Genomic DNA, 14,228 nt, shown 5'->3' with positions numbered 1-14,228 from the left:
TCACAAAATGTTTTTAGAAGACGCTACGACCTTGTGATCCTAGTCATTGTACACAGACAGCTATGGCTTTCTGGTGCCTTCTCCTAAAGAATATGGAGAATTTGGCAACAAAGAAGATTCACGGTGGTGCACCCAGTAGTAAGGCTCCCACCAACCCTCAGAACCATCAGCAGAAAAATAATTACCTACTTACTATTGAGTGGCCTGATGAGAAAAGAATGCTCTATCTATAAAAGTGTTAGTTTTATCATTACTAATAATGAATGTTTTGTTTTGGATTTTTTATTTTAAAGCAGAGGAAGAGCAAGTCTGGAGATAAGAAGCCACGTTTATAACCTGCACACGAGAACTGCTAATGGCGTGAAAAGGCAAACCAAGGAGTGAGAGAATATATTTGCAAATCATTTATCTGATAAGGAACTAATATCCAGAATACATGGAGAATTCCTAAAACTCAACATAAAATTAAGAAGGTTGATATAAAAATGGGCAAGTAGATAATTCTCCAAAGAAAATATGCAAAGGACCAATAAGCACATGAAAAGATGATCAGCATCACTAATCATTAGGAAAATGCAAATCAAAACCACAATAAGACACCATCTTACACTCAACAGGATGGTCACTATCAACAACAACAACAACAACAAAAAAAAACAGACAAAAAACAAATGTTAGCAAGGATGTGGAGAAACCAGGACCCTTGCATGCTGTTGGCAGGACTGTAAAGTAGTGCAGCCACTGTGGAATACAGTATAGTAGTTTCTCAAAAAATTAAAAAGAGATTTCCATATGATCCACAATTCCATTTCTGGGTGTATAATCACAAGAATTAAATGCAGAGACTCAAAGAGATATTTGTACACCCAGCATTATTCACAACAGACAAAAGACGGAAGCAACCCAAATGTTCTTCAACAAATGAAGACGGCCAGGCGCGGTGGCTCATGCCTATAATCCCAGCACTTTCGGAGGCTGAGGTGGGCAGATCACCTGAGATCAGGAATTCAAGACCAGCCTGGCCAACACGGTGAAACCCCATGGTGAAACCTTGGCCAACATGGTGAAACATCTACACTAAAAATACAAAAATTAGCTGGGCATGTTGGCACATGCCTGTACTCCCAGCTACTCGGTAGGCTGAGGCAGGACAATCACTTGAACCCAGGAGACAGAGGTTGCAATGAGCCGAGATAGTGCTGCTCCAGCTTGAGGAACAGAGCGAGTCTCAAGAAAAAACAAACAAACAAAAAACAGATGAAGAGAGAAGCAAAACATATATACATACAGTGGAATGCAGCCTCGAAAAGGAATGAAGTTCTGACACATGCTACAACATGGAGGACATATGCGAAGAAAAATAAATCAGTCACAAAAAGACAAATACTGAGGTCAGGCACAGTGGCTCATGCCTGTAATACCCGCAGGTTTGGAGGCTGAGGTGAAAGGATTGCCTCAGCCCAGGAGTTGGAGACCAGCCTGGCCAACATGGCGAAACCCCGTCTCTACCAAAAATACAAAAATTAGCCAGGTGTGGTGGCATGTGCCTGTAATCCCACCTGCTCGGGAGGCTGAGGCAGGAGAATCGCTTGAACCTGGGAGGCAGAGGTTGCAGTGAGCTGAGATCATGCCACTGCACTCCAGCTTGGGCAACAGAGCAAGACTTTTGTCTAAAAAATAAATAAATAAAAATAAAAATTTGGAGAAGAAAGCACAAACAGCAGCAAGCCTGGATGTAAGGGGCCACATTTATAACACGACACACAGAATCCCTTCGCCCAGGGAATCCCTCCCACTGCAGGGATGTTCTCACAGTAAGGATTCCATCTCCAAGGGAGTGCAGCCCCCAAACTCAGGGGACAGTTACACCATGACCCCTTCCTCACTATAATCCTCTTTCTTCCCCACTTGACTCTTGGCTGCTCCTTGCTGAGAGGACCCAGACGGGAGCAAGGCTTCTGAGCAGTGCTTCTGCAGAAAGCGTTGCCCTTCTTCTCCTACAAATGGCATTTCAAACACAGCAGGATCATTTCCCTTAAGAATAAAGGAATCTCAGAGGCTTGGAACAACCAACTTCGAACACTAGGCTTAAGTATTAAAATCTAGACTTTTCTGCCAGGATGTCTGCTCTCCAGACCCCAGAGGTGTGAACATGAAGCAAAACAAAATTTTAAACAAATATAATGGATACAGGGCTTCAGTTTTACAAGACGTAAAGAATTATGGAGATGGATGGTGGTGATGGGTACACGACATAATGAATGCACTTAACATGAATGAACTACACACTTAAAAATGGTTAAAACGGTAAATTTCATGTTATGTGTATTTTACCACGATACAAATTTTTTTTAATGTTTTTAAACAAATAAACATTAACTTGTACAGAGAGGTAGTTTTAAGGCCCTTATGGCCTGAAATAATCAGAGTAAGCCAGCCTAGATGGTAAGATCACATGTGAAATCCTGCATTTTGTAAAGGGGAATAATTTGCTGCCCTAAATAGTGTGTTGGGCCTTAGGGACGAAAGGCTGAACTGGCTCTTTGAGAAAAGCCCTCATTCCAACACCTCATAAAAAGGGTAAACTAAGCTAAAAGGACCAGGAAGGAAACACAAAGGTGTAGCAGCTCTTTTTCTGTGGGTAATTAATGAAAAGACTAAAAGGCAGCTGGTGAGGCCGCGAAGGAATGCACGTGTGTGTGTGTATGCGTGTGTGTGTGCACATGTGTGCACCTGTGTAACAGAAAGATAGATATTAGGGCCTGAATATCAAGAACTGAGCATTTCTCTGATAAAATGCAAACCAAAGGTGGAGATATGGGACCAGCTTCCTGCTTGCTTTTGGGGAATTCTGCAGTTCACCTGATAGAACCCATTGGGCTTCCAAGTGCCAGGAGCTGCCTCCCATCAGGGAGCACTTTGGCAGAGCACCTCTCACACCCCTTGGTGTCCACAGTGACCCAGCACAGACTGCATAGAAAGGGGCCTGGCTGGGGGCCAGGGGAGCAGAGGGGAGAAGGACCCTACCTGTTGGGTGGGTGTATATTTAACCGTGTGAGAGTAGTCATAATTATCGATGATATCCAAATCCTTCACTGCATCGCCAGGAAAAGGGCTGTTGAACTGCACGTTGAGCGGGGCTTTCCCAGCCCCCTTGGTGTAGACAGTGAAGTGGGTCGGTTTCCCATTTTCCACACCTGGAAAGATATACTGTGAAGTGAGGAAACAGACCGGCTGGAGTAGTTTCACTTTGAGAACCCATCAGACAGGTTCAACAGCACCAGGTCTATTATGACAGCCAGCAACGGGCCTGGCCAGCCACTGCTGCATCAGAGCTGCACAGAAAACCTGCCAGCTTGGTGTTGGTGTTGGTGGAGATGAAGTTCCTCAAGGCCGTGGATGAAACACGCCCAGTGCCACCGGCTGGCAGAGGGGCCCAGGACAACCTGGACGTGCCATCTTACCTGCTTTGCTGAGCCCTGGGCCTTCTGCCTTCACTTTGCTGGCATCGTGGGAAGGGTCAACTTTGACTCTGAAAGGGCTGGTGGGGATTTCCTGTAGCAGAGACACAGTCTTAGTAGGAAAGCCCCTGAAGCAACAGCCAGAGCTCAGGGAGCCTTCAACAAAGGGTGAACCTTAGCATCACTCTGACTTAGCGAGTGGCCAGCAGACTTCTATTACCACAGGCAAACAGAAGGGTAAGATAAGCCAAAAGGGCCCAGCATCGGGAAAGGGCCTTCTATAATAGGTCACTCTCTAATGCCTGGATCCCTGATGTCACAAACAAACCCGAGGACTTTGAGCCTTTAATACTGAATGTTGAGTACTCAGGATGAAAAATGCCAACAAGAATAAAACCAAAAACGACAATAATACATGGGGCTGGGGGAAGGAAATGTCCTCCAGGGACAGCTGAGAGCTAAGGTCTGGGGAAATGCAAGAAGTGATCAGAGACAGAATGATTATAATTCTTCAAAAAGAATGTTGCAGACTATTGGAATAAAGGCAGAAGAGGTTAAATGGATGTCAAGACCACTACCTTTAGGCACAGAACATTCTACTAAGATTCCCATTTTTATGTAAGGTTAATTTTAATCCCTAGGATTTCAAAATTCTCTCTTTCAGGATCCTGCTCACCCTATCTTCACTATTACATACCTGAAACTTCAAATCACCTCTCTCTATAAAAATGTAAGGGTGGAGACCACAGTCATTGCTTCAAAGGCATCAAAGTAGAACATATCTAGAAGCTAACTGCATTTCAACCAAAATATTGATGAAAGTTTATTACAAACTAGTCTGTCTCCAGACCTCTGCTTTTAACCACTGAACACACTGCCTCACTTTTGTTAGAAAGTGGTAATAATTTAGCTCTGTGTAAATTGTTTTTCCTTCTTGGTTGTAAGGAGCCAGAGAGAAAATGATTGAGCAGCGTTCTCAAGACAACTTCCCTGTCACTAAGACACCAAAAAGGAGGCCAAATGTGGTGGCTCATGCCTATAATCCCAACACTTTGGGAGGCCAGGCGGGCCTGAGGTCAGGAGCTCGAGACCAGTCTGGGCAACCGTCTCTACTAAAAATGCAAAACAATTAGCTGAGTGGCCAGGCACGGTGGCTCACACCTAGAATCCCAGCACTTTGGGAGGCCAAGGCAGGCTTATCATCTGAAGTCAGAAGTTCGAGACCAGCCTGGCTAACATGGTGAAACCCCATTTCTATAAAAATACAAAAAAATTAGCCAGGCGTGGTGGCCTGTAATCCCAGCTACTTGGGAGGCTGAGGCAGGAGAATCACTTGAACCCAGGAGGCGGAGGTTGCAGTGAGCCAAGATCATGCCACTGCACTCCAGCTTGGGCAACAAGAGCAAAACTCCATCTCAAAAAAAAAATAAATAAATAAAAATAAATTTAAAAAAATTAGCTGGGTGGTGGTATGAGCCTGTAGTCCCCAGCTACTTGGGAGGCTGAGGTGGGAGGATCACTTGAACCTGGGAGGCAGAGGTTGCAGTGAGCCGAGATCACACCACTGCACTCTAGCTTAGGTGAAAGAGTGAGACTCCATCTCAAAAATAACAATACTAATAAAACACCAAAAAGTAGATGAGACATGCACACAAGTGGCCAAAGAGAATCCAGGCCTACTCCACCCATCTCCTCCAAGGCCCCACCACGTACCTGAGATGCAAAGAGAACTTTGATAGTGTATCGCCCAGCAGCAGGAGGCACATATTTGACCGTGAACGTATCATTGGCATTGTGAATAATGTCAAAATCCACATCTTCCTCATCTTCACTTAACACCCGGGCATCACACTTAATGCCAACACTGACATCACCTGGAACAGACCAGCTTATTAGCACCAGCTTACAAGAAAAAGCATGTCCTGTGCAATCTCTTCCAGCTCAGGTTAACACCCCCAAAAAGCAATTGGGAAGTTTCTAGTAAGAAACCTGAGAAAGAGTAAGGATTTGGGGAAAGGGGTGATGGATTAGCAAAGATATCACTAAGGAATGACTCAGAGGCTCAGTAGATGATTACCTATTCAGATGGACTACTTCCTAGTTCAAAGGGAATTGCCCTCAAAACGTTATGAAAAGAACTGCCTTCCCCAAGGAGCAATGATCACTGGGTTGAACGAAGCCCTTTCTCACCTTCCCCAGCCTCAGTACAGTCCACCGTGAAGTGTGTAGGTTCATTTGCCTTCAGACCACTTCTCTCCACACCTGGCCCAAACACTTTGACCTTCTGAGGATGGCTACCTTGCCCGATGTTGACCTAGAGAAGACATGGAGAAGGTCATCAAGTTCTCCTCCACTTGGACCCAGTAAAATACTATTAAAAAACATTGTTAGAAATAGTTCTTCTGAGCAGGCTGGAGCACTCTGCCTTTCGGGCCCCTCCATCATTCAAGGCCCACCAGGGATGGGTTCCTTCCATATGTCTGCCTTGGCCGTCAGGCATGGATCCCAGACCTGGTGTATGACCAGGCATTTCCATAAAACAGCCAGGATTCTGCCTCACAACCTACCCTGTAGGGGCTGTGCGGGATGTTCACGCCTCCCCAGACCACAGCAATGGTGTGCTTGATGGCCTTCACCGGGGTGTATGAGCACGCATATGTGCCATCCATCCGGTTCTTCATCTGGATGTCAATGCGTTGGCCTTCCCCATCCTGCAAAAAAGCCAGAGCTAGGACCAGAGGTGGCCCTCACATTGTCTCTATCAAACAGGGTCACTGTGGCCTCCCAAGACAGCCAAGTCACCACTTGCTTATACAACAAAACTTCACGGACCAACTACAGTGTGCCATATTTTCACAACACGATGACAACCAGTGACAAAATATGACATGCATTTATTTATTTTTAGTTATTAAGAGCAAGTGGCCCAAAAACAAAGCTATGGCCACTCAATGCTTCGTAATTTCAATTCCTGCATTTAAGTCCTTTGGCCAAATTCAATTAGATTAAATAAACATACTTTTTAAATCCTTGTTTATAAATCTCCCCCCATGGCCTCAGCAGCTTCAGCCACACCAAAAGACATTACAGAATAACCTGAAACAAACAAGCCTCATTTCCACAGAATATAAATCAGAAAGATGATTTTTTAAAAGCCCAGTACTCTACATGGTAGTCTCACTGAACCCTCACATAACCCTATAAGATAATCTTCTTATCATTTCCACGGTGCAGATGAGGAAACTGAAGATCAGATGGACTCAGCAACTTGCCATTACGTGGTCAGATCTTGTTATCTGACAATTACCTGCACAGGTGGCCCCCTGAAATTTACCTGAGCAAATATCTTTAAGGGAGCTTTTCCAGCATCCTTAGGATCCACGGTGAACTCGGCCAGGTTGTTGACAATGCACCCAGATTTCTCCAAACCTGGCCCGTATGCTCGAACCTGAAGCAAAGGCAGATAATAAGTCTCTTTCTGTGTAACGCCCCAGCTAAACCCTTATACAAAGACAGGTAACCAGGGGATGGGGGAAGAACAAAATGACCTGTGTCTGGTTTTACAGTATCCACATAAGAGGTTGGTTATGGGAAGTAAAGTGCTAAAGTAGGTTGTAACTTAAAAACAAATGTCTCTCCCTCAAAAGGGAGAAAACTCTCTAAACAAATTCAACCCATGGCCTGAAGCCCCCATGAGGCCCAGGATGGCTTTGAATGCAGCACAACACAAATTTGCAAACTTTCCTAAAACATTATAAAATTTTTTGCAATTTTTTTTGTTTTTGTTTTTGTTCATCAGCTATCATTAGTGTATTTTATGTGTGGCCCAAGACAATTCTTCTTCCAGCGTGGCCCAGGGAAGGCAAAATATTGGAAACCCCTGTTCTCAAACCATGCCCAAACTAACCCATGCTCCCTGCCTTATTCTGAGTTGACCTAAAGAACTTCTAACAACTGGGGCAGAGACCTCTAGTCATGCCCAGTTTCAACGTTCCCACTTTGAGGGGACTCAGAATCTTTACTACAGACAACATTTGCCCTAGAGGGCAAAGGAATAGCATTTGGCCAAAATGGGGTAGCTACCAGCCCAGATTGACATCAGCCTATGGACAGCTGCCCGTGTGGGTCAACAGTAGCACACGTGGCCTGTGGGGCCAACTCCCTGTCAGCCAGGCTGGCTCGGACTTGATGCTTATCAGCCTGCTTAGGGTTTGAGAGGACACTCTTGGAAACATTGCTCCAACTTAAGAGACAGGGAACTAGGGAAAAAAAACATCCTTTATCTATGGAGCATCTTGAAATAATAACTACAGAAAATGGCTGTAAGACTGACATATGATCCCCGGAGTTGCAAGAAAATAACAGTTTATGGAGCTCCCTGCATGGGCCAGGCATGAGCTAAAGACGTTCTTTATGCATGCCACCTCCTGAATCATCCTAGAAGCTCTCTAGAAGCAGAGACTACTATCATTCCTGTCTTATAGAGGAAGACACCAAGAGTCAGATAGGTAAGTTACTTGCCCAACACTATAAAAGTGCTAAGTGATACTACCAGGATTCAAATGTAGGCCTGGGCTGGGTGTGGAGGCTCACACCTGTAATCCCAGCACTTTGGGAGGGCCGAGGCGGGTGGATCACTTGAGGCCAGGAGTTCGAGACCAGCCTGGCCAACATGGTGAAACCCCATCTCCACTAAAAAATACAAAGATTAGCCGGCTGTGGTGGCGCATGCCTGTAGTTCCAGCTACTTGGGAGGCTAAGGCACGAGAATCGCTTGAACCCAGGAGGCAGAGTTTCTAGTGAGCTGTGATCATGCCACTGTACCCCAGCCTGGGCGACACAGCAAGAGTCTGTCTCAAAGCAAACAAACAAATGCAGGCCTGTTTCCTTCCTAAAATCCAAATGATTCCTCTCTGCCATCTCTCAACATGCTGCTTAAGGCAACTTCGGGCATGGGGGTTAGGAACCAGGGGCCAGAGACAAGAAGACAGAAGCACAGCAGCTGATTCACCAGATCAGGGTTGTAGTCTCCCGTGGCTGGGTGGATGAAGGCCATGTACGGGCTGTCCTTGATGTCTTCGTCGTCACACATGATGTGAACAGCATATTCGCCAGGCTCCTTGGGCCAGTATTTGACATCACACGATCCATCATTCTGGTCGTTGTACTCAATCTTTGCCTGAGAGGGGCCTTCAATGGCAAACCCTAGGGGGTGGAGGTGGAAGGGTCTCCCTGGTTATATGGTGGAAAGCACCTATTCTATGTTACGACAGCTCATTCCCGCTGCCTCCCTAAAAGCCAAGTGTTGGCCAGAAGATTGAAATCTGTTTGTATCCCTTTCTCCCAAAACCAAGCTCATTAAGTCTTCAGTAGAGATGGAAGGGGTGGAAAAAAAAAAAATATATATATATATATATAAATAAATATATATATAAATATATATAAATAAATATATATAAATAAATATATACATATATAAATATATATATATATTTTTTTTTTCCCCAAATGTAGGCGTGGGCTGGGTGTGGTGGCTCACACCTGTCATCCCAGCACTTTGGGAGGGCCGAGGCAGGTGGATCACTTGAGGCCAGGAGGATATATATATATATATATATGTAGTATTAAATACATTATATGTATTTTATCATCATCCAACAGGGGAAGTCCAACCAGCAAACCCTTCTGTTGGAGATGTGGCAACATGTGGCAAAAGCCTTGAACCAACACCCACTCTTAGCACCACCAAATCCACTTCTGGGTTTTTATCTGAAGGCAATTACCAAGGATACACAGTCAGCACTGTTTTTTATAGCAAAACCCTGGAAATAACTGGAGAGCCTGACAATGGATAGAGCCATACAATGGAATTCCATGGAAGCTGTGGAAAATGAAGGCATACCCTATATTTACGCATAAAGATATAAAGACTTGTCCAAGATATTTTCTGTACCAAATCAATATTTGCATGCATATATAGAGAAAAAAGTCTAGAAGGATACACTAAAAGACTTAATATTATCTCTAGACTAAGAATATACAAGACGATTCATATCATCTCTCTAGAAGGGAAAATTAAATGTGATTTCTTATTTTTCTCTTTTGCTTATTGCTATTACCTAAAACGGGTTGCTAAACTACAGTCTGAAGGCCACATCTGGCCCATTGCTTACTTTTGCAAATAAAGTTTTACTGGAACATGGCCACACTCGTTTGTTTACGTATTCCTATAGCTGCTTTCAGGCTACAACGGCAGAGTCAAATAACTGTGACAGAGACCATAAGGCCCACAGGTGGAAAATATTTGCCATCTGGCCCTTTATAGAAAAAGCTGGCTGACTCCTGATATAAAATGATCATATATACATTAGACATGTATTTAAAATATACTTCAGCTGTGCTCCAAAGGAAATATTTATCTTCCAAATCCAAATTTCAGCAAAATTCATTCATTCATTCATCTAAACTATATAGGTCAGTCAACACTATTTGCTAAGTGTTTACTACGATCCAAGCATTGTTTTAGGCACAATACCCACATAAGGTTTCTGCCTTCAAGGTCTCCTGAATGAATGAATGCTGGTATCAGAGGCAACTGCAAATGTACAGCAGCACGCAGAGATGGCTTAGGGTGGCCAGGAGGCCGGGAAGCTAAAGGTATTGAGGCTAGGCAAGGCCCCAACATCCAGCCTGACACAGCCCGGAAGCCCTGTAATCCTCAGTCCTCCAGAAGATGCTGGTCAGCTGTGTCCACTTACCCAGAGACCCCACTTCAGAGCCAATGGATTCCACCACGAAGTCCGCTGACCGCCCGACAATCCCACCATGGAGCCCAGGGCCCCAAGCACGGACTTTCTGCATACCCGCTTCAGGGCCAACTTGAACTTCAAAGGGGCTACAGGGAAAGGAATACAAGAAGCATCAAAGAAGAGTAAAGTAAGGTGTCACTATAGCCATAAGCTGCAGTTCCTTTGCACATTCTTTCCACTTGCCTGATCCTTTCATCTGGCATCCCAAACTGCAGCCAAGCCCTTCCTCCCGCAGGCCTCTCACCCATAGCTATTGTTATGTCAACAACATAATGTAATGTGACTGCTTCTGGGAGCTCAGGTGGCCACTGGGTTGGCACTCAAGCCACGCTGCTTTGCACCAGCCTCCTGGCCCTTTACCTTTGTGTGCAGGCCTCCCCAGACTATGACCCTGGAAAGTGAGAGAGTCCACACACTATATCCTGCTTATGCTATAACCAGAAAACTTGGTTGAATGGGCTTTATCTCATACATGAATGAATGTGCTGTAACGTTGGCATGGGAGGCTTAAAAAAAAAAAGCGTGGTAGGTATTCGGAACCCAATAATGCCCAAATATTTCTCAAGGCTAACTGAATTTATTCGGAGTTTAAAGTTGCACCTCCAGGGGAGCTGGAAAACACAGAACGCAGAGGGGCAAGTGCAATGCCCACAAGGCAAAGCTGTAGACTGCGTCCCTTGGCCCCTGACAGCACTCACGTAGACGGTCTTAATGTAAACCACAGCAGATTTTGCCCTGTGGCATTCATGAACAAAGGAGTTCATTGAAAAAGAGAATCTCAGTTTATATGCGGGCATCTAGACACACAGCCCATTTGCTCTAACTGCTCCTTCTGCCTCCCCTGCCTCCCACCAGCCCCTAACCACCAGCATTTGATTTAAAGCAAGTCAGCTAAAACCACAGCAACTTTCTGCTGCTTTTGAGAACAGGCCAAATGTCTGTGCTGCTCCAAAAAAAAAAAAAAAGTTTTCAACAATGCAGATCTCTTTCCCTCCTGCAGCCCGGGAAGCAACCACCCATGAGTCTGCCCTGGGCCGAGCACCTCCAGAGAAGACCCCTCTGCAGCAGGAGCCTCACCTCTTTGGAATGTGGTGTCCCCCCCATGTGATGGCAATGCTGTATCTCCCTGGGGTGCTGGGGTAATACTCGAATGCGTAGACCCCATCCAGAAAGTCTTTCTGCTTCACCAGCTCCTCCAGACCCTCTGTGGGAAGGAAGGAGATAATCTTTCCAACACAATCCTAGGCCCAAAATGAGAATCAAAAGTACAAGAACAGAGAGGTAGCCACACTGACGAAACATAAACCATACATAAAAACTAAGTGGGCTGCCCCAGAGTATGGGACCTCTCCCCTCAAAGCCTGGGAGATTACTTCAAAGCTAAAAACACAGCCATCTCTGCTTCAAGGTATGAGGAAATGGAGGATTTCCCAGCTAATTGGCTTTAGAAATCTTGCTTGGCTACGAGGGGCCCTGAGGTCCTGAACTCCCTGGGCCTGCGTAAAGATAAATCCAGTCACATTTCAGTATTTCCCAATAATCATAGCTACCCTTCCCAGTCCCCCACAAAAACTGGGGAAGAAGTAAACCTTTAGAAGTATTTGGTATGAGTTTTAGGTTCAGCGTTCCAGCATATACTTTTCCATCTAAAGCCGGACAACAAAAGCAAGAAAGTCCTCGGACGCTATCTGCAAGAGGACAGGTTTTAGATGCGACGCTGCAAACTCCAAACCCAGCCATCAGGCAGGAACTTGTTTTGTGTTGAGCCCTGAGGTTTGGCCAGGAAAGCCGTTGAGTCAAGCAAGTATTCAAGGTCGGGAGAAAACACACACGCACGCACACATGCACACATGCACGCACGCATGCAGAGGCATGCGTGCACGTGCACACACACACACACACACACACACACCCTCCTTGGCTCCTGTTGGAATAATCTGGGAGGGAAGACAGCCCCCAAGCAGCTTGACTCCAGGTCTGGGCAGTCTAGAACCTCGGCTACCCTCAGGGCACAGCCTGACCCAAAGCCTGGTGCTGTGAAGTCAAATATTAACTTTCTGGAGCTCAGAATGCTCCTGCCCCAGCCTGATGGGAACACAGAGGGTGAGAGCAATCCTGGTACAGGAAGCTCAAGATTCCACAGGCATGGGAGTAAAACCACCAAAGGCTGCTACACCCGAGACTAGAAGTGCTGAAATGCTTCTCTGTTCCAAGGAAAAAAGTGAAGACACCCATCCCCACATCTGCTGTCTCCTTCCCCAAAAGAGGGAGAGAGAATGGGTTGCAGGGTTTAACCTGTACCTCCACAAATGGCATTTATCTACAAAGAAAACTTAATCTTAGGGAATTTTATTCTCCTTCTATAAGCACTGATCATAGTAATTAAGTACTTGACATAATTTCATACTCTATAAAATGTAACCTGTAGTGGGAAAATCACTGGCTTTGGAGACTGTGCTTGAATTCCAGCTCAGATGATTACAAAAGCTGTATGACCTTAGGCAAGAGCCTTCCTCTCTGAGCCCAGATGTCTAAAATAAAAAATGAGCCACTTGTTCCAACAGCAGCATTTCCCCAACTCCTTTACATCACTGCTTTTTCTACTCCCAGAAGTCCTGATGTAATGTAAAGCTGTCAAGTCACCCACTGTCCGCATCCAGGGCAGACATTACTAATCAATCACTGCCGTCTTCCCCAAGGAGCCCAGATAGCCTCAAATCCTTGACATACCCTTCTGGGATTATTGAGGACAACTGGCCGTGGGATGAAATCCATATGCCATGGCTGCAAAGTTAGCCAAAATCACACCTGAGATAGAGAAACAAAGGAACACTTACTAGGACCCTTTATGGTTACACCGAGCTCCCCACTTCCTGCAGCTTTGGTGTCAACCTTGAAATCTGTGGTCTCCCGGATACGGACGCCTTTGGGTTGTAGGCCTCGGCCACTGGCCCGGCAGGCATTTGGATTGCAGGCTGCAAGCACAGTTTTGACATCAATTCAATCTTTCATTCTTTAGTCAGAGTCGTGAAAGCCAAGGTAACCTGGAGCCACCCGCCAAGAAAATATTTGCTTTGCACAAATAGTATGCAGTAGTTGCCCAAGACCAGGGGTCCCACTCAGGGAGCACACCAGGCTAGCAAATACAGACACAATATAACTTTGTCCAGTCACACCACAGAAGGACTGGAGAAAAGTGACTTTGGCAAAGAAAACAGGAGAGCACAGCAAATCCATGCTGTGCTCCTGCTTCCAGCATTTAACCTTTCATTTGTGAAAGGGAGTTAAGGCCGAGTGTTGGACATTATTCAAACCTCACTGCCATACTCAAGGGCTCAGTAATTGGATAGACTGGACTTGATTTCAAGTCTTCTTGGAAAATGCAGTACTTGAAAATGCCTGTCTGGGTTCCAAAACCTGGGTCAGCCATTTTTAAGTGTCTAAATGTTGTTGTCTTCCGCCTGAACAACCAGGCAAAAACAACCAACACAGCTTGGAAAGAGACCAGTTCAGCCCCACCTTGGCTGAGGCAGACCAATCTTTTTGGCTGAGGCAGACCAATCTTTTCGTGCTGTCTGTTACAAGGCTTTCAGAATGTGGGTGGCTATAAAGGCAATAATTAGCAGTAAACACCACTGCTGATTTCATTTCCGGGTCTAGCTTGAAAACCTAAAGTTGTAAGTCTAAAAGTTAAGGACAAAGATAGCTTCTAATATGCCTTACTTGAAATGTCCACAGAACTACTGTTCCATAGTATCTAGAGGTTGATAAAAGATACCTTTATGCCCTAGAATAAATCTTCTGCCCAGCACGGACAACCTTTTCAGTAAATAGAAACGGGAGACTAGTGGGGAAAATGTCATGTTATTAAGTGGCTTTTCCTTTCCAAATCTAACACTGCAAATTTGACAAATCTCTATACAGGAAGGTCACAGACTCCAGAAGACGGGATTCTACT

At 45.2% G+C, this 14,228-nt stretch overlaps 1 protein-coding gene across 5 annotated transcripts in view; it reads right to left on the bottom strand.

Annotated features, from left to right (window-relative positions):
* Positions 1-14,228, bottom strand: part of FLNB (filamin B) — a 164,416-nt gene that overhangs the window by 56,948 nt on the left and 93,240 nt on the right. For all 5 annotated transcript variants that reach the window (XM_004034369.4, XM_004034370.4, XM_063703869.1 and 2 more), the window contains exons 9-18: positions 13,108-13,245; positions 11,348-11,474; positions 10,220-10,356; positions 8,473-8,666; positions 6,796-6,909; positions 6,029-6,172; positions 5,652-5,775; positions 5,175-5,335; positions 3,465-3,555; positions 3,028-3,197 (exon numbers count right to left, since the gene is read on the bottom strand). In XM_004034369.4, coding sequence (XP_004034417.3) covers positions 3,028-3,197; positions 3,465-3,555; positions 5,175-5,335; positions 5,652-5,775; positions 6,029-6,172; positions 6,796-6,909; positions 8,473-8,666; positions 10,220-10,356; positions 11,348-11,474; positions 13,108-13,245 — 1,400 coding nt within the window. The remainder of the gene's footprint in view (positions 1-3,027; positions 3,198-3,464; positions 3,556-5,174; positions 5,336-5,651; positions 5,776-6,028; positions 6,173-6,795; positions 6,910-8,472; positions 8,667-10,219; positions 10,357-11,347; positions 11,475-13,107; positions 13,246-14,228) is intronic.

This window comes from Gorilla gorilla, chromosome 2, assembly GCF_029281585.2.
Source record: "Gorilla gorilla gorilla isolate KB3781 chromosome 2, NHGRI_mGorGor1-v2.1_pri, whole genome shotgun sequence".
Taxonomy (NCBI): domain Eukaryota; kingdom Metazoa; phylum Chordata; class Mammalia; order Primates; family Hominidae; genus Gorilla; species Gorilla gorilla.
Note: the sequence above shows the minus strand (reverse complement) of the source record. Positions and strands in the feature narration are given on the sequence as shown.